Consider the following 25,137-nt stretch of genomic DNA (forward strand, 5'->3'; position numbering starts at 1 on the left):
AAAAGACATCTTTTATCACTCCATGGGGTACCTTCTGCTACAAAGTGATGCCGTTCGGCCTAATCAATGCTGGTGCTACCTATCAAAGGGGAATGACCACTCTGTTTCATGACATGATTCACAAAGAAGTTGAGGTATATGTGGATGACATGATTGTGAAGTCAGCAGAGGAGGAGCAGCATGTTGAATATTTAACAAAGATGTTTGAAAGGTTGAGAAAATACAAGCTGCGATTGAATCCCAACAAATGTACATTCGGTGTCAGGTCCGGAAAGTTATTAGGCTTCATTGTCAGCCAAAAGGGCATTGAAGTCGATCCTGATAAAGTCCGGGCCATCCGAGAAATGCCGGCTCCACAGACAGAGAAGCAAGTCAGAGGTTTCTTGGGACGTTTGAATTACATCTCCCGATTCATATCTCATATGACCGCAACCTGTGGGCCGATTTTCAAGCTGCTTAGAAAGAACCAGCCTGTTGTATGGAATGATGAATGCCAAGAAGCTTTTGATAGCATCAAGAATTACCTGCTGGAACCACCTATCCTTGTCCCACCCGTGGAAGGAAGGCCTTTGATTATGTATTTGGCAGTGTTTGATGAATCCATGGGATGCGTGCTTGGTCAACAAGATGAAACTGGAAAGAAAGAGCATGCTATCTACTATCTAAGCAAGAAGTTCACCGATTGTGAAACTCGGTATACAATGCTTGAGAAGACTTGTTGTGCTCTAGCTTGGGCTACCAAACGCCTGCGTCATTATTTGGTGAATCATACAACTTGGCTGATATCCAGAATGGATCCGATAAAGTATATCTTTGAGAAAGCTGCTGTTACTGGAAAGATTGCACGCTGGCAGATGCTTTTGTCAGAATATGATATTGTGTTCAAAACTCAAAAGGCAATCAAAGGTAGCATTCTTGCAGATCATCTTGCTTACCAACCTCTTGATGATTACCAACCAATTGAATTCGATTTCCCTGATGAAGAGATCATGTATTTAAAATCCAAAGACTGCGAAGAACCGTTGATTAATGAAGGTCCAGATCCCAATAGCAAGTGGGGTTTAGTCTTTGATGGTGCTGTCAATGCTTATGGCAAAGGAATTGGGGCAGTCATTGTATCCCCGCAAGGGCATCACATTCCCTTTACCGCCCGAATTCTGTTCGAATGTACCAACAACATGGCTGAGTATGAAGCATGTATCTTCGGGATCGAGGAAGCAATTGACATGAGAATCAAACACCTCGACATCTATGGAGATTCTGCGCTCGTCATCAATCAGATAAAGGGTGAATGGGAGACCCACCATGCTAATTTGATTCCTTATCGTGATTATGCGAGACGTTTGCTGACATATTTTACAAAGGTTGAGCTGCACCATATTCCTCGTGATGAGAACCAAATGGCTGATGCTCTTGCTACTCTATCCTCCATGTTTCGAGTAAACCATTGGAATGATGTGCCAATAATCAAAGTGCAACGCCTTGAAAGACCTTCGCATGTGTTTGCTATTGGGGATGTGATCGATCAGGCTGGTGAAAATGTGGTTGACTGTAAACCCTGGTACTATGACATCAAACAGTTCTTGCTGAGCCATGAGTATCCGCCGGGTGCTTCCAAACAAGATAAGAAGACCCTGAGAAGATTGGCCGGTAGATTCCTGTTAGATGGAGATATTCTGTACAAGAGGAACTATGACATGGTATTGTTAAGATGTGTTGATGAACATGAAGCAGAGCAGTTAATGCATGATGTACACGACGGTACCTTCGGGACCCATGCTACAGGGCATACTATGTCAAGGAAGTTGTTACGAGCAGGTTATTACTGGATGGCTATGGAGCATGATTGCTACCAGTACGCCAGAAAATGCCACAAATGTCAAATCTATGCTGATAAGATTCATGTGCCTCCGCACGCCCTCAATGTTATGTCATCCCCATGGCCGTTCTCAATGTGGGGCATCGACATGATCGGAAGGATTGAACCGAAGGCTTCGAATGGTCATCGTTTCATCTTAGTGGCAATTGACTACTTCACCAAGTGGGTTGAAGCAGCATCTTATACCAATGTGACCAAGCAAGTGGTAGCTAAGTTTATCAAGAACAATATCATCTGTCGATATGGTGTTCCCAGCAAGATTATTACCGACAATGGTACCAACCTGAACAACAATGTGGTGCAAGCTCTTTGTGAAGAATTCAAAATTGAGCATCATAACTCTTCTCCCTATAGACCTCAGATGAATGGTGCAGTTGAGGCCGCCAACAAGAATATCAAGAGAATTGTCCAGAAGATGGTAACCACTTACAAGGACTGGCATGAGATGTTACCCTACGCTCTGCATGGCTACCGTACTACCGTGCGCAGTTCAACCGGGGCAACCCCTTTCTCTCTTGTATATGGTATGGAAGCAGTTCTTCCTTTGGAAGTGGAGATCCCATCTCTCCGTGTGATTATGGAAGCAAAGTTATCTGAGGCTGAATGGTGCCAAAGCCGGTATGATCAGTTGAATTTGATTGAGGAAAAACGTATGGATGCCATGGCTCGCGGACAGTCATATCAAGCAAGAATGAAGACTGCTTTTGACAAGAAAGTTCATCCTCGAGAATTCAAGGTAGGGGAACTTGTATTGAAAAGGAGAATAAGCCAGCAACCCGACCCAAGGGGCAAGTGGACGCCTAACTATGAAGGTCCTTATGTTGTCAAGAAGGCCTTCTCCGGTGGTGCTTTAATCCTTACACACATGGATGGTGTAGAGCTTCCAAATCCAGTGAATGCCGATATAGTCAAGAAATACTTTGCCTAGAAATATGAAAAGAACAGCGTGGTAGGTCGAAAACCCGAAAGGGCGGCCTAGGCAAAAATGCGCTTCCCGGTGGATCGAAAACCCGAAAGGGCGGTCCAGGCAAAAATAAGGGACAAAAAAAAACAAATATGAAAAGCTCGCTGAGATTGTACACAACTCAGGCAAGAATGAGCGTCTCGATGAGCCGAAAACCCGGAAGGGCGGTTCATGCAAAAATGAGATTGAAACAAAAGGCAAGTAACTATATCTGACCAACCACCGTCCCCCTTGGGACATCTGCTGCTGTTAATGACTATCTTCATCTAAAGCTCCTACGCTTGCGAATTCAAAGTTTCCAGGAAATGTCATGATTACTGTGTTCAATGTACCACCAACCAATAAAATTACCATTTTCCAAGCTTTGTAAATCCGTGGAGTCACGCCTTTGGCTGACCACCACTCTTACACATCAATTTGAGCTTGTGCTTTTGTTTAAAACTCTACTTTCTTCTACTTTCAAAGCTATATACAAATCATTTTCCTTCTATTTTGATAATGACAATGCCTGAAACGAACATTTTTGAAAATTGAAAACTTTTTGTCTATTTTGAAAAGCAAACCTGAGCAACAGGGTACATTCAAATGAAACATGCATGAGCGAGAGTATGTTGATGTCTATTTCAATATATGTTACAAGCAGGTTCTCCTCCGGGATAGTCTGTGGTCAATGGCAAGAATGAAAAAACAGAATGAAAATGCATGAAAATGAATGAGCTCGCTAAGTTGAAAACCCGAAAGGGCGACTTAGGCAAAAATGAGCACCCCGCTGGATTGACAACCCGAAAGGGCAATTCAGGCAAAAATGGGGCATTGAAAAGAATTTATTTCCCCGGTGGACCGAAAACCCGAAAGGGCGATCCAGGCAAAAATGGGATGCAAAAAATGATGAATGAAAATGAGAATATAACATGCAAAAGCATTGACCACAGATGCAATGTCTACAACATACCCAGCTTTGAAATGCCCAGCACAACGGCGTTTTCCCCAGTAAAGTCTCTCAAGATTCTATCCCCAGCAAGTTGCATATCTACCTGCCCTCAGCTATGGTTCCGATACGTCTCCCAACGACGTCATCTCCAAAGAGGATTTCCGAGAATGTGTAATATAGCACGAGCCACTACGTGCCCAATACTCTAATGTCTTGTCTTCCCCGTGAAACTGTGTCTACAAACTGCCAACAGTCATGCATTACAAGCATTCATACATGCATAATCATGCATATTACGTGCCCATGCATTTAATGAAACTGTTATATCATCCATGCATATTGCATTTCCAATATCAAACATCCGTCTCATTTCAATACTCATGTCAGGTTCTCTGTCAAAACCTTGTGAGCCAATAATATCGGTCAATTTCTACCTTTCAATTTAAATCGGCGTCAAGTCAATCTCAATCTATATTTTGTCAAAAAAATAAAAACCAATCCCCTGTGAATATGTTTCTGTTTGGTCAAGTGGCTAGTTCAAGTCCAAGAACAGCTTGTACCTATCAATTTGCTTATGTTATCGGTCGAGTGCCCAGCTCAATCCAAGAGCAGCTTGTACCTGTCAACATGTTTCCGTTTGGTCAAGTGACTAGCTCAATCCAAGAGCAGCTTGTACCTGTCTATCTGTTTCTCTCCGGTGGAGTAACCAGTTCGCATCCAAGAACAAGCTCGCACCTGTCTATTTGCCTTGCTTTCAGTCGAGTCACCAGTTCGAATCCATAAGAACAACTCGTACTTGCCAATTTTCTCTTTTTCCCAGTCGGGTCACCAGTTCGAATCCATAAGAACAACTCGCACTTTCCAATATCCCCAAGTGAGTTACCAGTTCGAATCCATAAGAACAACTCATGTTTGTCCAGTAACCTCTATCCCCTGTGAAGTGACCAGTTCGAATCCATAAGAACAACTCGCAGTTTGTCTGTTTGTTTCATCCCCGGTCAAGTGGCTAGTTTGAATCCAAGAACAGCTTGTACCTTTCCAACTTGTTTCTAGTTTCCCGTTACTCTGCTATTCACTATCTTTGTCAATGTCTACCAATCCCGCAATGGATACGACATATTTTGTTAATTTCCAATCCCCATGAGATCTTGCATTCATAATCCAAATGATGCATGGCATGCATATTATTTGAAAATGGGTAGGCGTATTTTTACGTCCAAACACAGTGCAAATGCTAATATTTAAGTATCTTCGTCCTGTCAAGCCAAAGACTCCGTCTCTTGACTCTCCAGACAAAGAAACTTAAATAGGGGCAGCTGTTATACCCTGTTTTTGGACCTAAAAATACTGGGCCCAATTTCATTTCAAACTTTGTCAAATGTCAAATTTCAACTGCACAGTTCAATTTGTCTCTGCTACGCAGTGTTTTCAATCACATTTTTACCTATGTTTTTCTTGCATAAAACCTTTCAAGATGTCTTTACTTGTCTTGTAAGTCATTTAAAAGTGTCTCTGAATCATTACATTGCTTTTTCTACAAGTTTATTTCAAAATTTGCAAAAAGTCATACAGAAGGGTATTTTGGTCATTTCCTGCAGTGGGACCCATTTTCATCCTTGTGACTGTCTCTGAGTCTTTTCAAATTCATTTTTAACATTTCATCAGTAAACCCTGTTTAAATTCATTTCAAATTCGCGTCTGAGTCAGTGTCAGGTCAATTTGAATCTGTTTAGGTCGTTTTTAGCCCTAGGGGCATTTTGGTCATTTCACATAAAATTTTGGCATGGGGAGGTTACTTTGAAGTACCTCATTTAGGCCATTGGTTCGTTTTAGTCCGTTTTGTCAGTTTTATTTGTTGTTTCACTTTACGTTTGATCAAATTACGTTTTTTATTCAAATTTTATTTTATTGCATTTTGGTCCCTCAATTGAGGTCCCAAAATTGCATTTTTGTCCAAACTTTTTTATTTCATTTCAAGCTTTTTTTAATTTTGCAGTTTAGTCCTCAATTTCTCTGTTTTTGCAGAAAGGTCCAGAATCCATTTTAAGTCCAAGCTGCGCCATTTTCATGCAAATCCAGGTGTCACTATCCTATTGGTTCCAATGCACACATGTCAAGCTATAAAAGGTGTACAGTGCCACACGTTTTTCCATTCATCAAGTGCCAACTCATAAACACAGAGTCACACTCTCTCTCTTGTCAGTTACAGATCAAAACAGAAAAAGCTTCAACATTCATCAATGGCGTAAACCTAACCTTTTCCAGAAACAGAAACTACACAAATTCAAGCTATTTCTTCATGGATTCTCAGTGATTCTTTGAAGAATCATCATCATTGAATCAGTATCTTCGCAATTCAAGGTGCGAATTCGCCAAAGGCAAACTCCAGCACCGATCACGAAGATACAGTGAGGAAGACGAAGAAGAAGGAAAGATAATGAAGGTTTAAACCGGCGAAGAAGACGATAAAGCAGGAAACCAGCAGGAACACCGGTTTATTTCCGGATTCAAAGCCAAATCACATAGCATCAAGAACATTCAAGTTTTCCCAAAGTTTTCCTCCATTAAAGGTTTCAACCAAAACCTTAGGTAAAACTCAGAATCTTTTCTCAAAAGTATTATCACTGTTAAACCTATAAAAAAAATATCACGCAAGCAATAGATCCAAAATTTCCAGAACTCAAAGACGAAACCGTAACCGTAAACACGAAACCTAGATCCATAAGGATCTAAGTTTTGAAAGCAAGAACAAACATCAAAGAAGCAGCGAATAACGAGACGATGTAGATCTTTAAACGATCTAAACATTTCCTTTCAAAAAAAAAATCAGTTTCAAAACCGTATGGAAATTTTTAGATCTACGTCGTTTCAAACCGTATTTGAAAAAACAACTGCTGGATTCGTGTTTAGGGTTAAAGGACGAACCAGAAAATACAAAAACCTTTAAGTTCTGGAAATTTTAGGTCACCGGAATTCATAGTCTCGCCGGAGAAGATGAAGTTTCCGGCGGACCTTCAAGGTCTCCGCCGTAGCTTCATCCTCACCGGCGGTGAGGTTTCTAGAGAGAGGTGAGAGATGAGAGAAGAGAGAAGGACTTAGAGAGAGAAAGCCAAGTGAAAAATGAGAAAACCGGTGTTCCTCCACTTTTATAGGCCAGCGAACCGGACCGGTCCAGTCCGGTCCATCCTCCTTTGATTCCTGGCCGTTTGATCTAGGGTTTTTGAATCCTGGATCAATCGTGTGGCTCCTGTGCATCCGGACCTTGTAGTTTTGGGCTTTGGGTTTGGGCTTAATTTTCTGTACATTTCTTGCTTTTTTCTTGCTATTCACACCCCTATTTTTTGCTACTTGCACCTATGTCTTGATTAAAATTGTGGTAAAATTCCTAGAAAAATTCATACATGTTTCTTGATATTTTCTTAGTGTTTTTATGACATTTTTGCACATTAAGGGTCTATGAAATTTTGGTATAATTAATTCATAGCATTTTAATTCTCTTTGAATTATTTGTTATGGATTCTTCTTCACACATTTGTCCTTGATGTGAGAATATGTGATAAAAACTACTTGATGTGTTAATATGAGAGATTTGTGCCTATAATTTCATGTTGATTTGCTGTTTTGATTTGGCTCATAAGTTCTTGATTTTATGAACAATATATGCATATTTTGAAAGATATAAAATGCCAAGTTTATTTTAGAAAATATGGCATGAAACCATGCTTGCATGTTTCCAATAATCCCATGCTATAACTTGAGATAAAGAAAACACTTTCAAAATTTGTTAAAGCATGAGAATTATAGGCCAAGAATGCTTTAGGTTTCATACCTAAGTTTTTAGGGTTTAATGTCATTTTGTTAACTTTTTGTGCCATCTTGCATGCTTTTATTTCTTAGTACTTGTTATGTTTTTTCTTTTCACTAACAAGTTTATTTCCATGTTTCATGCATCTCATTTAGCATTCCCTCCACCTTCTTTAGCCTAGCATTTATTTTTGCAAGTTTTAATTCGTTTTAGAGATGTAATTTGTCATCATTATTTTGTAGCTTGGCAAAGGGGCCATAGAATGTATTTAGGCAATTTTTGTAATATGGACTATGGACACTATGACGCACCGACACGCACACACTCACCTTAGATGTATGCATAGGATTGTATGGTTAAATAAGCGTTTAGGTTTTAAACACTTAGAGAAAATCCATCTTTTTCCAAAAAAACAAGTGAACTTCACTTCAAAAAATTTCATAATAAATATGAAGTCAACACTTCATTTTTTTTTTCTTTTCTTTTTCTTAAGAAAAAATTCAATTCATCTTAATCATTTAGACTTTCTTTCTAATCACTAATCAAACCTCACTTTTTTGCTAAATCTAATGCTCATGAAGCCTCCCAATCTCCTTCTTCAAAACTTTTTTTAAAACTTAAAAGCAAACAATTAAAATCAAAAACAAGTTTTTTAGCAAGAACTACGAACGGTTTTGATCCCTTAAAAGGGTACGTAGGCAATGAGTCAAAACTCATCCAAGCCGAAATAAAAATCAAATTCTACTTCTTCTCACCCCCATTCTTCACTAATCATACCTCCTCTTTTTACAAATAAGCAATAAAACTAAAGCGTAGAAATCAACTTAGGAAAACGGCTCCTATAGAGGACTATAGTTACTCCGGGTGCCTAACACCTTCCCGTAGTAAAACCGACCCCCGAACTTAGAATCTAAGGGTTTTTTCTCAATTTTGCCCTTCCCAAGAAAAAATAGAGAATATCAACGGTCAAAAGGTTCAAGTCCAATTAATGGCTTGGCACCCAAAAACCATGATAACAATGTTGAATAATCAGAAGAAGGAAGTAGAAAAATAAATAAATAAAAACTAGGGCACACACAGAACAAGTTAACAGGTGAGTGATTGAAAAAAGTAGGCAACGTGGACCACTGTTTAAGTGTGTGACAGAAAGTGAGTGTCTAAGCGTTTGTTCTTAGCATTACTCTTGTTACCTATTATTTCTCTCAAACAAAGCCACTAATGCCAAGTAATTATAAGAAGAAATTTGTAACCTATTTGACTGAGCAATTAGGTACAAAAAAAACGTGTAGTTTTTACGTGCAAGTAAAAACAAAAACTAATTAATATAATACAAAATTAATTTTAAAATAAATCACTAATAAAATACCACAATGAAGGGGTAGAATAAAAATAACTCCTATAAGAAATAATTATCCTTTTTTTTTTTCTCGCACCAAAGTGATTAATAAAAAAAATGAAATAGATGAAATCAGATTCAATTAATAAACCAAAGTAAAGAATGTCAAGATTTTGTAAGGTTTCTCGCACATAATATAAATTGTTGAACAACTAAGTGGCAAGCCAAGTAAATTATTTATAAAAATACATATATAAAATATCGGGATGTTACAGGAGGAAAAGGCATGCTGGAGAGAAGTTGAAAGAGGCTTTGTGGAAAGCTGCAAGGGCCAACACAATGCCTGAGTTTAACAAAGCTATGGAAAGTATGAAAATGTTGAGTGTGCCAGCTTGGGAGGAAATGAGGCAATATACACCAGGTATGTGGTCTAGGGCAGGATATAGTACTCATACAAACTGTGACTTGCAAGTGAATAATATGTGTGAGGCATTTAACTCTGCAATTCTTGATTTAAGGGATTTACCAATAATTTCACTTGTTGAGGGTTTGAAGTTCTATATTACAAATAGAATAGTAAAGTTAAGGGATTATATGCTGAGGTATCAAGGGGAAATTTGTCCAATGATAAGAAAGATAGTGGAAAAGGCCAAGAGGGATGCAGTTGGTTGGACACCAATATGGCATGGTGATAGTGAGTACTCACAATTTTCTATTACTGATGAAACTGACACTTATGCTGTGAATCTCATAGCCAGAACATGTGCATGCAGAAAATGGGATTTAAGTGGTATCCCTTGTGCTCATGCCATTTCTGCCATTTTTTACAATCAAGCTAACCTTGATGATTATGTAGCACACTAGTACAGGTTAGTGTATATTACCTATTTTATTGTTTTTTAAGTTTTATCAAATGCACTTAATGATCATGCTTGCTGAGTTCTCTGTTTTGTATTCACTTGGTAGGAAACAAAAATTCCTGGATACATATGATAATCTGATCCTTCCTTCAAATGGCCCAAAACTATGGCTAGAAGTGAATGCTGAACCAATACTCCCACCTAAGGCCAGAAGGGCACCAGGGAGGCCTAAGAAGGCTAGAAGGAAGGAGAATGATGAACCAAAATCCACTAGCAAGAAGGGCAAGAGAAATCAGGAAACTGTGAGGTGTAGAAGGTGTAAAGAGCTTGGACATAATCAAAGGACATGTGGGGGAAAGACAGGTGCTGATAGAAGTATTCGACCTGGAGGGAACAAGGTAGTTGTTGACCAAATGACTTCAAACACACAAGAGGGGGGGTGAATTGTGTTCTTTAGAAAACGATTTAAGATAAGCACTTAAAAAAAGATTTTAACCAAATAAAATAAAGTTCTTATAAAAGGTTTAAATAAATATGAAAATAGATATGGTGAGATAAAATAAATGACAAATAAAGTAAAAGAGATAAAGGGATGAGAGAAAAAGACACAAGAAGTTTATCCTAGTTCGGCCTAAAACACCAAGGCCTACGTCTAGTCCCCAAGGAAAAGCCCCTTGAGATTTTCACTAACCTAGCTTTTAAACGGGATAAGCTAGTAATCTTTACAAGATAGCAAGCACTCTCCAAACAAAACAATCCTTTGTAGAAGAGCCTCTAAACCTAAGAGATATCACCTCTCTTGAAACCTTGGGATCGCACCCAATATAAAATAGTTATAATAATAAAATAATACACCAAATGTGTAGATATAACAAATTGAAGTACAAGAACTACAAGATAAACTATGTAGTATAAAAGAGCTCTCAAGATAATAAATTAGCAAGTGTAAAAATAATGAGAGTGATAATAATATTTTTGACAATGTTTTTGTGCAAATGTAAGTCCTGTGTTAATGAGCTTCGACCATGCACCTATTTATATGCAAAAACTAGAATGAGGTGCTGCTAAAATAATTGTAGCCGTTGGACAATTTATGTGAGAAATAGCCGTTGGAAATCAATTATATAAAACAAGAATTGGTATATGTCAACGGTAAAGTTCTCAATTTGGAAGGCACAAAATAGCATTGAAATCAAAGATGCATGCAATATATAAATTCAATTATACCTTTTAGAAAAATAATTACATGCGTATCTATTTTGAAGTGTAGCCATTCCATAATCAATTACATAGTTGACTATGCTGAAAATATTTTTAATGTCAAAAAGAATTATGCAATTTGTAAAATAAATTATAAGTTTTCATGTAAAAATATTTTAATGCAAAATCACATTTAAATGAAAATCATTGTGAGTGTGTGATTTATTTTCATGAGAGCTTTTGGTACTACTTACATAAAGTCCTAATACAAATAAAATTAAAATTCAAGACTAGAAAGCTTGAATATTCTTTTCCGCTTTTTGCATCGTTGTTCTTCTAGGACTTCTTTTGTCAATCATCAAAACCATCGTATCCTGTCAAGGCATATATTCACAGTAGTATTGTTATATATTGATTTGTATCATAATTTAGTCTGCAAAAATAAGTTAAAACTTACATGTTAAATTTTACCAATATTTAGAATGCACAAACTGAACAAGCTACCACACATGCTGTTGGCCTAAATGCTGCTGCACAAGGTCCTACACATACTGCTGGCTTAAATGCAACTGCACAAGCACCTACAAATGTTGCTGGCCTAAATGCAACTGCACAAGCTCCTACAAATGGTGCAAATGCAGTTGAACAAGCTACCACAATTTCTGCTAGAACAAATGCAATTGCACAAGCTGGAACAAATTTGCATTCAAATGTGACAAACATTGCTGCTGAACAGGGAAGCAAACAAAGCAAGAAGCAGACTGCTGCTGCTGTTAACAAGACTGCTGGACTTTCTGCTCCTATAGTTGCATCTAATGCAGTTAATACTACTACAACCAACACATCTGGTACAACTTTAGGTGGCAGACATGTTGTTGGTGAGGTTTCATTGTTTGTGCCAAGAAAGTCTAGAACCACAGGGGTTAAGAGGTCAATTCATGAGGTTGGAAATGTTGGGACTCAACAATCAGTGAACAAGACTTAACCTATGAAAAAACATGATGAGAATGATGTTACTCTAAATTATATTTTGGTTATCTAATGTAATATCAAGTACTCTTAATTATATTTTGCTTATGTTTAGGTTAAGTGCTCTAAATTAGACTTAATTATCTTTTGGTGATGTACTCTAAATTTAAGTACTCATAACTCTATTTTGGTGATGTTAAGTACTCTGTAATGTTAAGCACTCTAATTACAATGTATTTTGGTATGTGAATGCTAAGTTTTGTGGTTACATTTTGGTTACATTATGGTAAGCTGTAAATGCTAAGTTTTGTGGTTACATTATGGTAGGCTCTTTCAAACTCAAACTCCACAGGATACATACCAATCATAACAACAAATATAACTTTATTAGGACAATATGTCATTCAAAACATCAAACTTAATTCATTTCATACATCATAACAACATTACATAAGTTTTCATTATATAATAGCACTACATAACTTATCCAAGCTTAATCAAAATGACAAAAACATTAACAAACAACAACATTCCTAAAATTACAATAGTAAACACAAGCATTCTCTCCTTATTCTTCAATGCATCATTCTTCTTTAACAGCCCTCTAATTATTTTCTTCTGCCTTTGAGGAACTTCTGGATCAAACCAACGAAAAAAAACTGCACTTTCTTCTCTGCCAATACTTCCCACATCCATGGAACCTCCTTCCTGGGTTTTCATCAGTCCAAGCCGTTACTAGAGGGGAATCAACGCCACAATAACATACCAACTTCGTTTTACCCAGACATGATGACCCACTCACTGTTGAACTTGATGAATATGGTTCACCCATTATTTTTCCTTCAAATCGATCCAATAACAAAGGTTGGTTGATGAACTGCAATTCGAAAAGAAGAAAAGGAAGGAACACAAAAGGACTTGATGAAGAAGGAATGAATCGAAAGAAGAAAAGAAGAAGAAAGGAAGAAGATCGATTAGAGGAAAAATGGAGATTGGGGCTTTTAAAACCCTAACATATTATCGTTGAACAGCTCTCACACGTGCCACAACTTGATTTTTTTTTTAATTCCATTAAAATCTGGTGTGGCTTAAAATTAAATAAATTTTTTTTTTTTACCCACGTGGACTGTCATCGTGTGCCAAATCATCATTGACTGAGTCAAAATAGAGCAAAAGGACGAAATAAGCAATGGGGCTAATTCTTAGGGGGGAAAAATTGTGGTTTTGGTACTTAGGAGGCCAAAATTGCAAGATTTTGAAAGATAGGGGGGAAAAGTGCACTTTAGCCTAAAAAATATTACTTTTTAAGCATTAATAACAAATTAGTGCAAGGATCTTATAAACTATTACATTTTATCGTGTACCAAAAAAAAAACTATTACATTTTATCGTTATGCAAAGATTTTCAGCTCATAAGACCCGTGCGGCGCACGGGCCATCAATCTAGTAAAAATATAAAGAAGCAATCAAGTATATGTAAAGCGTTGGAGAATACTCCCTCCGTTTCTACAATAGATGACCTATTTAAAAATGTGCATTATTGACTTAATATACTTTGACCGTACTTTTCTACTAATATACAAAGATAAATAATTATCATATAAGATGTTGTTGGATTCGTCTCGATAGAATATTTTTAAAATATCAATTTTTTTATAATTTTTCTAAGAGATTAGTAAAGTTATTTAAGATCAAAATTGTGCATCCTCGTGAGTTTAGTTCAGTTGGTATGAACAATGCATAATAATATGTAAAATCTTGAGTTCGAACCCCGACCTATGACAAGATCAAAAAACGACACAAAATATGCATCCACTATTAGTATTTTATTTCATTCAAGCGTCATAAGTTGGTTTAATTTATTTTTGTGTTTATGCAAAACAACTAATGTAATAAATAATCTGATACATATTACTCATAAGTTTGTCAGAGTAGATTATCATTTAATAAAAATTATTTGTTTACATAAACTCATTTTTCATAAGCTAAAAAAACTAGCCATCCAAACGGGCTTTATGTCTATTTTACCTTTTTCTCTTTAAACCTGAGCCGTTGCCAAAAGAATCCGAAAGAATAATATAACATTAGTAAAGCCAGTGATTGTTCACTCACCTCAGTTACGGTACTCACTACTCTCTGCGCCGCCGCCGTCTCGTCTCCGCCGCAGCTCCGTTTTGCTTCAACCGAGGTACTTCTCTCTCTGTAATATCTCTGTTTTGTTTCGCTTTTACGATTTCTCCATTAGAAACTTTTCACTGAAAACTGAAGAAGATGCATGTTGTTACTATTTCACTAATACTGTTCTGATTCATAGTATTGATTTTAGTTTACACAACTGTATTCATTGCTCATTTTTTTTAAATGATTATCGGTGTTGACGTGTCCGGTGTTCGTGTCTGAGTCCATGCTTCGTAGGATTGGATGCCTGTGTAGAAAAGTTTTACATTGTTAGTGCATAGTAATTAATCTTTTAGAATATTTAAAACTTGTTTTGGATTGCATGTATAAGCCATGCTTTTGCTTTCTCTCTGTTTGCTGCCATTTATTTTTATGAGATTTTCTAAATGAGAGATTATTTGCATATAAGTGATTTTGTTACTGTTAGGTGTCTTAGGGTCTGTTTGTTACAGATTATAAAAAAACAATTTTGATATTTGATCATTATGGATGGAGATAACTTACCCTTAATCAATTTTCGAGTGAGATGTTTCCATCCATGGTTATTGAATAGAGTGGTTAACGGCGAGATATTTCAAGCACTCAACATTTGAAAGAGATTTTATATTTCTCTCTCTTCTTTTAAAAATGATTTTATTCAAAAGCTAAACAAAATAGATATTTCATTTGCAACGTAAAAATTGGTTTTTTTAACATGGTTTTTGAAAAAAACTTGCACACAAACATAACTAAAACATCAAAAATGATTTTTTATAATCTTATACTAACGGGCCCTAAGCATAGTGCACAAAAAGGGCTGAAGAACAAACTTTTTCTGAGGTGTAGCTCTGGCGTATTTTTGTTTTTGGTAGATGTAGCAAGCAAGCAATTAAGGGTCATTTGTAGAAAATATTGTTTCAGAAGATTATGGTAAAAATCATTGTACAATCGATAATTGTTTTCTTCACAAAGAATGTTAGCTGCCATTGTTTGAGCTGTTCACATTTGTACCAATTTGAATTTTGAACTACTTGCATTTCACCTTTATATCGCCTTTGTTTGTGCACATTGCTTCCTTTGTCTCGAGTTTCATCACTGTGGGTGTATTTTGCAGGTAGATTTCATTTTTTTCGACTTTTTTTATAAGATGAGAAAGAACGGATTTTTTTGGTGAAATGGGGAAGTGTATGGAGAATGTTCCTTAGAATGTTTGTTAATGTTTTGCTTGGTTGAAACATGGTTTAGTATCTTTGTTTTTTAAATTTGAATTGTGGTTTCTTTCAAATCACAAAGTAGTTATTCATTTGTTTTTTCATGCCACTTTTTGTTATTCTACTTTATGAATGGTATAGGCATGATTTTAAATTGCTGAAGTTGCAGAGAATGAGGATGAATGCATCTATGTGGTTTCTGGTTGTAATTTAAAATCATGTTGTAGAAATTATCTTAATCTATGATATTATCCATGATGTGGGAGTGTTATGATGAAGTCTTTGTCATCATATCCCTTAAGTGCTTAAAATTTTAAGTCAAATACTTGAATATCCTTTGCATTTTTACATTCATGCTTCTTTAGATTTTTCAATTGATGAGTATAATGCACACTGAATAACACAGGTTATTTCTACAACATTCCCTGCAACACACTCAAAAGGGATATTTATTTGTGAGGAAATGGCGTCATCATCATTGGTGGAATCTCTTGTTCTTCAACTCCATGAGATATCAGCTGTGAAATTCGGCAACTTCAAGCTCAAATCTGGCATCTCCTCACCAATCTACATTGACCTCCGTCTCATAATTTCTTATCCTTCTCTCCTCCAGCAAATCTCTCAGACCTTAATTTCATCAGTCTCTTCCACCTCATTTGATCTGGTATGTGGTGTCCCTTACACTGCCCTACCCATTGCCACTTGCGTCTCTCTTGCTCAGAACATCCCCATGGTCATGCGTCGTAAGGAAGTCAAAGACTACGGCACTGCTAAAGCCATTGAAGGTGATTTCAAGTCTGGTCAAAGTTGCTTAATCATCGAGGATTTGGTTACCAGTGGAACATCAGTTTTGGAAACAGCTGCACCACTACGTTCTGTGGGGTTGAAGATCAGTGATGCGGTTGTCCTGATTGATAGAGAGCAAGGTGGGCGGGAAAATTTGGAGGAGAATGGCATCAAGCTGCATGCAATCATTAAATTGACTGAAATGGTGAAAATTTTGAGGGATCATGGAAGACTTGATGACGAGATGGTAGGAGTTGTTACAAAATTCTTAGATGAGAATAGAAAGGTTGCAGCTCTGGCAAAGGTTGAGAAGCCAATAACCAAGGTCAAGTCTTTGTCATTTGGGGAGAGGGCGAATCTGTCCAAGAATCCAACAGGAAAGAAGTTGTTTGAGATAATGGCTCAGAAGGAGAGTAATCTGTGTTTGGCTGCAGATGTTGGAACTGCAGCTGAATTGCTTGAAATTGCCGAGAAGGTGAGATATTGTTATTCTTTTGTGAAGCCTCTCATGTAAAAGAGGAATTCACTTTTATCTATTCTTAATTAGTCCACAAAAGTTGTTTTCTCTCTTCTGTACTTGAAAGAGTCCTGTATTCTCTGGCTTATCATCATCAACTAGATTGTGAGAGGAAGTTTGGCCCAGTGTTGTTAAATAGAAGCTATAGCGCTATTGCATAGCGAAATTTGAACAAACAACTATTGTTCCGTGATACACTATTTAGTACATAATATCGTGAAATTGCAGTTATAGTGGCGCTATAGCTGTGTTGCGTAGCGGAATTTGAACAAACTGCTATTTTCCGCAATTATTTGTCTTTTAACTAATTTGTCTAATTTTTTCTGACAGGTTGGACCTGAGATATGCTTGCTGAAGACTCATGTGGATATTTTGCCTGATTTTACTCCTGATTTTGGCTCTAAGCTTCTCTCGGTATATTTCTAAAAGAAACCTATTCTGTTCATGTTGTTTTGCTTTTCATCCTAATATTATTGACAATTAGTCTACTAAAAGATTTCCTAGCATGTATTGAAACAGAATAATGATCTCATGTCTTAATCTGTGATAAGAGTTATATCTTAGTGTGAAGTTCTAAGGAATCTTTTACATCTCTGGTTTAGTGGTGTCTAATGTATACTTTATCCTATTGAAGATTGCAGAGAAACATAACTTCTTAATCTTTGAGGATCGTAAATTTGCTGACATTGGTAACACAGTAACCATGCAATATGCAGGGTACAGTTTGCTCAACTATCTCGTATTCCTTTTCTCTCTAGATTCCTCATCTGTATCTAAAGCCAATATGACATTGTTCTATTTTAATATCTACAGAGGGATCTTTCACATATTGGATTGGGCTCACATAGTAAATGCTCACATAATCTCTGGTCCTGGAATCGTGGATGGACTAAAATTGAAGGTCTGTATAGATAGTCATTACCATTATAATACTTATTATATTATTTTTTTATAGCAAGAATCTAATTGTTAGTGTAACATGTTTCTTGAACCGTACTCAGGGTTTGCCTCGTGGCAGGGGACTATTGCTGCTTGCTGAAATGAGTTCAGCCGGTAACCTTGCCAAGGGAGATTATACTGCTGCTGCATTGAAAATTGCTGAGGAACATTCCGACTTTGTAATTGGCTTCATATCAGTCAATCCAGCATCATGGCCAGGGGCACCCATAAATCCTTCTTTCATTCAGGCAACTCCTGGAGTTCAAATGGTTACTGGTGGTGATGGCTTAGGGCAGCAATATAACACTCCATATTCTGTAAGTTTTAGCATGTTGCCTTGAATCTTTTACTCATGTGCTTGGGATAAGTATGATCAAAGTACTATGGTACGTATTGTTATTATACTGAAAGTAACTCCTTTAGATGAAAAGGGGTAAGCGACAGGGCCACTGTACCATCTTAAGATCAGACAGAGGCCGAGGTAGGCCTCTGCATCAACATTAAAAATGAAACAGAATTAAAATAAGTGTTGTCAAGATATTCTGTCCTTCAGGGGCTAATACCTAAATATCACCATTTGGATAGGAATGAAAAGAATCAAAATAAATTCTTTGTTTGCTGGCTTACCTTGTGACGCTAATTTGTTTCTCAAGCCTTTTCTAGTATCAAGGTTATTTTTTTCTTTGGTCCAATTATATTTCTGCAGTTTAGAAATCTGTTCGTGTTTAAACAATTTTATCACGTGCTTTAGCTTGTTGATTTTATGTCTTATATTTCTCTTAAAACTTGGCTGTGTTATAGAGATGGTAGTTTTCCCACCAAACCCCTTAATATGTGTTGAAATTACGTTCTGCTTCTTTTACCGTCATCTTTCTACTCTTTTCAACTGTTTTTTCTCGTATTTTTGTGTCTTATATTCAAGCTTACTGATCTGAACAAAATGTTCTTTTCCAGGTCGTTCATGATAGGGGAAGTGACATTATCATCGTTGGACGTGGTATCATCAAGGCAGCAAATCCTGCTGAGGCAGCTCACGAATACCGGGTACAAGGATGGAATGCATATTTGGCCAAATCTGCTTGAGATCTGTATTTGAAGAATAAAACGATGAGTCAAAATTATGTTTTTGCGGGACATTTAATCTAATTTCACTGTAACCCAGAGGAAGGCCTTGGGTACATTATAATTGAAAGACTTTTTCGAGTTCGTAACTTATATTGAAGTGGCTTTTTGATGTTCTTGGTTATTTCACTGTAGTTTGTGAAATTTTGTTGTTCCATCCTAGAGTTGCAAGCTTTGTTTGAGGAGCAACACCTGTCATTTTGTTTTTTATAAAAAAATAAAATAAAGAAAAACCACCTGATTTCAGAAGTATAATTTCGGACTGAAATATTTTTCTCAGAAATGCAGTTCTGAATAGTACAAAAGTTACATTTTGTTTGGATGTGTACTTCCAAAGTGATGTTGGGGTGTAGAGAGTTCTTCCTTCCTTTCTTTGGAATCCAAACATGTTAGATAATCTTCTGTTTCTAAAGGCACCGCTAACTATCATAAAGTTGTTTGCCAAAAAAGAACCATCATATAAGCTATTCAAATTTCGAAATGATAGGACAAAACTATGAATATTATGAGCTTTAGGACTCCCATGTTTGGGTTTTTCTTAAAACTTTTTCATTTTTTGCTTTTACTTTAACTTTCTTAAGTGCTTATTTTTTATTTTTATATTTTGAAAGATTTGTATAAAAAATAGTGAAAATAACTTTTTAAAACAAAACAGATCCTATTATTCTAAAATAAATACTGATCTAGTATGCATGAGATTTTATTTTCCTTTTTTGGATAAGCATGTCACAATTGTATAAGGTTACAGACAAGAAATACTAGCTTGGTCATTTTGGGACAAACATGACCTACTAAATGGTATTTTTTTTCTTTCTTGTTGCTATCATCACTTTGATGTTGGTAATAAACCAAAAAAACATCATCACTTAGATCTTTTCAAAAGCTCTTGTTCAATTTACAAACAAAAAAATAATGACGAAATTTAAAACCCAAAAAACTAAAATAACATCGCAATTTACATGTGTCATCTTCTTACATGTGCATGCAATGCTAGAAAATCATGTATAACTATATCCCAGCTGGTAGCATAAGGTGTGAGTGAAGCAATTGCTTTGTAGATTCCGAATAAATGGCCATATTTGGCACACATTAAGGTTCTACATCTAATATAAAAAAGTATCATGTCATATTACACCTTCCTGACCATATATTTTGATGAAAAGTAAGCAAAGAGATATTGCCTCCTAAATCACAATGCAGAATATAATTACCACATGATTCATACCACTAACATAAAATACTTGCACTACAATCTATTCTATTTAATATAATAATGTTTAGATGGAGAAAGGAAGTCTACAATCACTGCTCTTTCCAAATCCTTCCGGTAACTCGTAGCTTCAATTCCTTCCTATCACCCCCAGAAAAGAAGAGAGCCATGTTCCTCTGAATGATGAGACCATCAAAACTGTCGCGAACCTTGCGGTGGCTTTCCCTAATGCTTCTAGGCACTCCCTGCCATGTCATCTTTCTCCCATTACCACCTACCTCAAGACTGTAGGTATAGTTTTTTGCCTGATCATCATCGCCCATAAACCGCAAAAATGCTATGTAGACAGGAGCCATTCCCAGTTGAAAAGCTTCAAAATGCAGGCAAAAATACTGACCGAAGCAACTAAAAACCTAGAAACAAAAGTGAGCCCCAGAAATCAGCTAACTCACATAGTTTGCATAAAAAAATCTACACTACAAAGACAAGGTTATAAGTTATAATGCAGTTTATAATATCAAACTCAACTTTCAGATGTTTCAATATACTAAAATGTGATTTCTTTTCTTGTTTAAGCTAGAAGGAAAAGCAGAAAAAATTACAGGGAGATTAATTTACTTCAATTATTTTATCTTGATCAACTGATGTGAAGCACAGATTGAGACAATGGACAAGATAACGACATGCTGACACCGATAATATGAGAAATTTGAATATTTGAGTGCAATATATGTCGGTGTTGTGTCAGTAACCAGTATCAGATACGAACAAATGTCATACACCGGTTAGACTTTCAATATAAAGTGTCGGTGCTACATAGCTGATGAACCATATGCTTGACAAATATAACACTATCTACCACAAGTTTGGTTAATTTGCGAAGTCAATAAAATGCAGGTAGAACAAAGTTCAGCTAAAAAATACCGTTAACATCCATGTGGCATTTTCAACTTCTTGAGGATTTGATTTGACGTAACGATGATTAAAAGTGCAGCCACTATGCATGTCAACTTTGTGATCATCTTTCAGGTGATCCACCAAGAACTGTACATCACCGACGACAGCACATTCTGAGCCAGCATATGGACAGTTATAGGGTCTAAACACACATTGAGACTCATGTTTTAGCTTGCTGTAATATGGGTATATGCCTATGCACCCAAAACCTTGATATTTACACGGAAGTTCTAGTGATGCAGCCACCTTCTCCAATGCCAGACATCTAATATTGCCGAGCTCATGCCGACAAGTAGGGCACCGGTCATGGACTCTTGGTTTGCAACCAGAGCATAGAGTGTGACCATTTGAGCACTGCAACAAAGATAAACAACGCAAAATCTGTTAATAAATTCACAAATTATAGGATATATTCATTTTGAACTGAAAGAAACACTGCCAATCGTCTCAGCATAGACCAGCCACATGACATGTTGGAAAGTTACCTTTGAACCATAACTACATCATTGACAAACATGAAATCATCCCATGTTTTCCTATTTAGATTAACTAGAAATATGTTAACATGTACACAACAAATAGTGTTTCTAGCAAAACTGACTTAGAAAGAACAATCGACTACCAAAAGCCAGTTTAGTAAGCGTCATGGTTGGCATAACTAGAAATCCTGATGAGTTTTTTTTTTTTTTTTTTTTCAATTTTGAAAATTAATTATTGCATATAAGCTTCTCCTATTTAAGAAAACAAGGGGAAGTCGTAGAACATGAAACATAAATTCAGGGGTCAAAGTGCTTATTTATATAAATCAAAATAGAAGGGGTAAAATGCAAGAATAAATCAGTGATATCCGCAAAAAAATAGCAGTTTGTTCAAAATCCGCTACGCTATAGTGCTATAGCACCGCTATGCAACCGACACTTTGCACTAAATATCGCATTGCAAAACACTAGCGAATTTATTCAAATTTTGCTACGCTATTTGACAACACTAGTTAAAAGCAAAATGACCCCTGCTAGTTACAACCAAATGCCATCTCAGGAACCCACAAATCAACGATGAGCAATCAATGAAAAACAACCTGGTGGATTGGAGGGTACATAGCATTCAAGCACACAGGGCACTCTAAAAGCTCACGAACACTGCTTGAAACAGTCCCATTAGGTTTAACAACAGTCTGTATAGGATCATTTACGAGTTCAGGAATTTCTGTTGACTCTTCAGTTTGAGGAGGATCAACCCCAGGTCTGCTCCGTATATCATCAAAGAAAGGATTACTAGATGTCATACTTGTAACACCAACGACCAGCAGCCCCTTCATGAATCAAACAAAAAGGATTACATTACAATCAATCATCATTTGAAAAAGAAAAAAAATTCATATGGTTCAGTTTCATGTTCCACTTTTATATTATTGTATATTTATTGCCAAAAACAATTAGCAATTGGACATTTCTATAAAAAAGTAATAACCATAACAAAAGGAAACAGTAGGGTATCACCATCATAAGATAGCCTTATTCAAATACTAATTAATGCTCCACCTAACATAAGATAAAATGATTAACATTTCAACAATGGAAGACATTAGTCTCAATCAATTTCAAACAAGACATGAGTCACTATCATAACCATTATTGTGTTAACCTTCCCTTATACAGAACAACATTATCTGATACAAAATCACCCACCCTCTTAACCTGCCTACAATAACAACAAATGGTGGCCTACACAAACTAACTCCAAGTAATCAAAACCACATAGTCTTATTAATCTGACAAATGAATCATAATGTCAAACAAATGAATGAAGGACAACACACCAAACAACCATAAAGTAACACAACATAAAAGTAAAGTAAACCTAATGTTTTAAAAACCACACCGTAGATCGAACTAGTGACGCCTTAGAGTCATGGTTCAATTGGTTTAATCACGGTTGAACCAAATGACAAATAAGTAAATAAAAAAATGTCCAACCAGACCAACCGAGATCAAACCAACGGTTCAATCCGGGTTTTAAAACATTGTCAAATATCTCATACAACTAGACCAGTCTCCCAGCTTGAAAATGTTGTATGGCTACTCATTAAAACCACACACAAATCATACGAAAACACTATTTAAACACATGAACAATACCAATGTACAAACCACATGTGCATGATAATACAAAACACAGATTCTTCATTTTAAAAAAATCTGTATACCATTTTATGTTTTACAACAAACTGTTTCAGCCATTCAAAAACCCTAACCTTAAAAACAGTAAACAGATCTACCCACAACACACACAAACCAAACACCACCCTTAAAAAGGAAATAAAATGTGATATAAAAAAAATAAAAAAATTGATACTTTGAACAGCCCATCAATGAAAACACTCATGAAGGGGTAAAAAACACCAAAACCCAGAAACAAAAACAGGTCAAACATCAAAATAAAATAAAAAATGATGGAAAGAAAGAGACACAAAAATACAAATAAAAATTGAAACTTTAAACACCCCATCAATGAAAACAAACATTCTTAAGAGAGTAAAATAATCAAAACCCAGAAACAAAAAATAAAAAATAAAAATAAAAATACCTGAAATGATGGTTTGATCAAAAAGCCATTGAAGAGAGAATGAAGTGGAAATGATGAGAAATAGGGTTATTGAGTGAGAGCGTGTAAATGATGATGATGATGATAAATAAATAGTGTTGTTGTTAACAATAAATAAGAAAGTAGAGAAGACCCTTCATTTGTGCGCGTCTGCAAAGTGGAACAAGAATTCAAACTAAGAGGAGAGAGTAAGTAAGAGAGAGATTTTCTCGAGAAAATACAAATGAGAAAAGGGTTTGGAAAAGTAGGACCCATTTATGTATTTTTCTTTTCCTTTCTATCTTGTTTTGAAAATTTGTGTTCATTTTCTCCATTTTTATTATAAAAAAACAAATTTTAAAAAATGGTGTCGATTTTTCATATTTTTGTATGTTTGATTGATAAAAATTAATTTTGAAAGAAAAGGAGTGTTATATACACTCTTCTTCTAGAAATCTCTTTAACATTTGCTTTTCTTTTTTTTACTTTTTACTTGGTGAAACATAATTAAGTTTCATATTTTTAAAAAAATGATTTCAAATAACACCATGTGATTCAAATGAGTTTCATCCAATAAAATGATGAATGTTAGAAAAAGAGTGTTTTTAAGATTTTTTTTGAATGAACTGATTCATGATAAAAGCGAATAGAAAGTAGAGGGATGTATGTTTGAATTAGGGATGGCAATTGGACCCAGGCCCAATGGATACCCGCATAAAATATCCACAATGGGTAGGGTAAAACCCCGCTATCATGGATCTGGGGACGGATCCGGGTAATACCCACGAATTTTAATGGGTATGGGCACGGGTAAGGATACTATACTGCCCAGCCCCGCACCCCACATATACATATTTATTTAATATCATAAGTAATTTATTTATTTTTAGTGTATAGTTAAATAATTTATTTAGCTATTTAAGCCTAAACTAAAACCTAAACCAAAAACCTGCTTAATACAATAACAACTCTATCTTGCTGGTGTACAATATTTTAGATATATTTTGAATGTTTTTAATTGGACTAAATATCACAATTCATATTATTTTATAAGTTAATTTTAAAATATTTTGACCATAGTTTTATTTCAATTGTGATGTTTTTATTATCTTTTCATAGTTAAAGTGCGGATAATGGGTGCAGGTATGGGCACTTAGATACCTATAGGGTATGGGGAATGACACTAAAGTTGTTGCCCACGAGGGTACGGACACGAGTACGGGTAATTTTTAAAAATGCGGGTATGGGGATGGGCATTGTAGTACCCTACCCATTGGGTATCCATTGCCATCCCTACTTTGAATATATTTATGTAAAAGTAAATTGAACAATGAATTTAAATGTATTTCAAAAAAAAAAAAAACATTTGAGTCTAAAAATAAAATTTTCAAAACAAAAGCTACAAATTCTATTTTTAAACTAAATCAATTATAAAGGCAAAATCAAATATACAAGAAAGCAACTAAAGGTGTCCTAATCAATTCTAGAATTCCATAATCCATTTTGACTTGTCTAAAAGTGCAAGAGCAATGATATTTGGACATCCAAAACTCAACAACCTTTGTTTACACCGTATATTTGGACATCCAAACATTAAATAGTAATTTTCTTTTTTGTTCTTATAAAATAGGCAAATATATATTCATAAAAGTTAAATATATTTTTAGTTCTTATAAAATACGTAATCTTAAAGATCTAGTCCCTAAAATTT

The 25,137-nt window shown here is 35.8% G+C and overlaps 2 protein-coding genes across 2 annotated transcripts; one reads left to right on the forward strand and one right to left on the reverse strand.

Annotated features, from left to right (window-relative positions):
• Positions 1-13,975: 13,975 nt before the first annotated feature.
• LOC11434799 (uridine 5'-monophosphate synthase) lies at positions 13,976-18,800 on the forward strand. Its single transcript, XM_003598581.4, has 7 exons — positions 13,976-14,132; positions 15,719-16,573; positions 16,946-17,029; positions 17,250-17,332; positions 17,429-17,516; positions 17,617-17,871; positions 18,509-18,800. Exons 2-7 carry the CDS (start codon positions 15,776-15,778, stop codon positions 18,635-18,637), a joined length of 1,437 nt encoding a protein of 478 aa, XP_003598629.1. The 5' UTR covers positions 13,976-14,132; positions 15,719-15,775; the 3' UTR covers positions 18,638-18,800.
• Positions 18,801-19,711: 911 nt separating this feature from the next.
• Positions 19,712-23,671, reverse strand: LOC11418807 (E3 ubiquitin-protein ligase DIS1). Its single transcript, XM_003598582.4, has 4 exons — positions 23,430-23,671; positions 21,922-22,155; positions 20,811-21,197; positions 19,712-20,299 (listed from the first exon to the last, which is right to left on the reverse strand). Exons 2-4 carry the CDS (start codon positions 22,126-22,128, stop codon positions 19,979-19,981), a joined length of 915 nt encoding a protein of 304 aa, XP_003598630.1. The 5' UTR covers positions 22,129-22,155; positions 23,430-23,671; the 3' UTR covers positions 19,712-19,978.
• Between the last annotated feature and the right edge of the window lie 1,466 nt (positions 23,672-25,137).

Source organism: Medicago truncatula, chromosome 3 (assembly GCF_003473485.1).
Source record: "Medicago truncatula cultivar Jemalong A17 chromosome 3, MtrunA17r5.0-ANR, whole genome shotgun sequence".
In the NCBI taxonomy this organism is placed as follows: Eukaryota; Viridiplantae; Streptophyta; class Magnoliopsida; order Fabales; family Fabaceae; genus Medicago; species Medicago truncatula.

Coding starts and splice junctions, on each gene's coding strand:
- LOC11418807 (XM_003598582.4), bottom strand. CDS start 22,128: ATGACATCTAGTAATCCTTTCTTTGATGATATACGGAGCAGACCTGGG. Junction 21,198..21,921: donor TGTACCCTCCAATCCACCAG/GTTGTTTTTCAT, acceptor TCTTTGTTGCAG/TGCTCAAATGGTCACACTCT. Junction 20,300..20,810: donor ATGCCACATGGATGTTAACG/GTATTTTTTAGC, acceptor TTTTGTTTCTAG/GTTTTTAGTTGCTTCGGTCA.
- LOC11434799 (XM_003598581.4), top strand. CDS start 15,776: ATGGCGTCATCATCATTGGTGGAATCTCTTGTTCTTCAACTCCATGAG. Junction 17,030..17,249: donor TTGGCTCTAAGCTTCTCTCG/GTATATTTCTAA, acceptor ATCCTATTGAAG/ATTGCAGAGAAACATAACTT. Junction 17,872..18,508: donor AATATAACACTCCATATTCT/GTAAGTTTTAGC, acceptor GTTCTTTTCCAG/GTCGTTCATGATAGGGGAAG.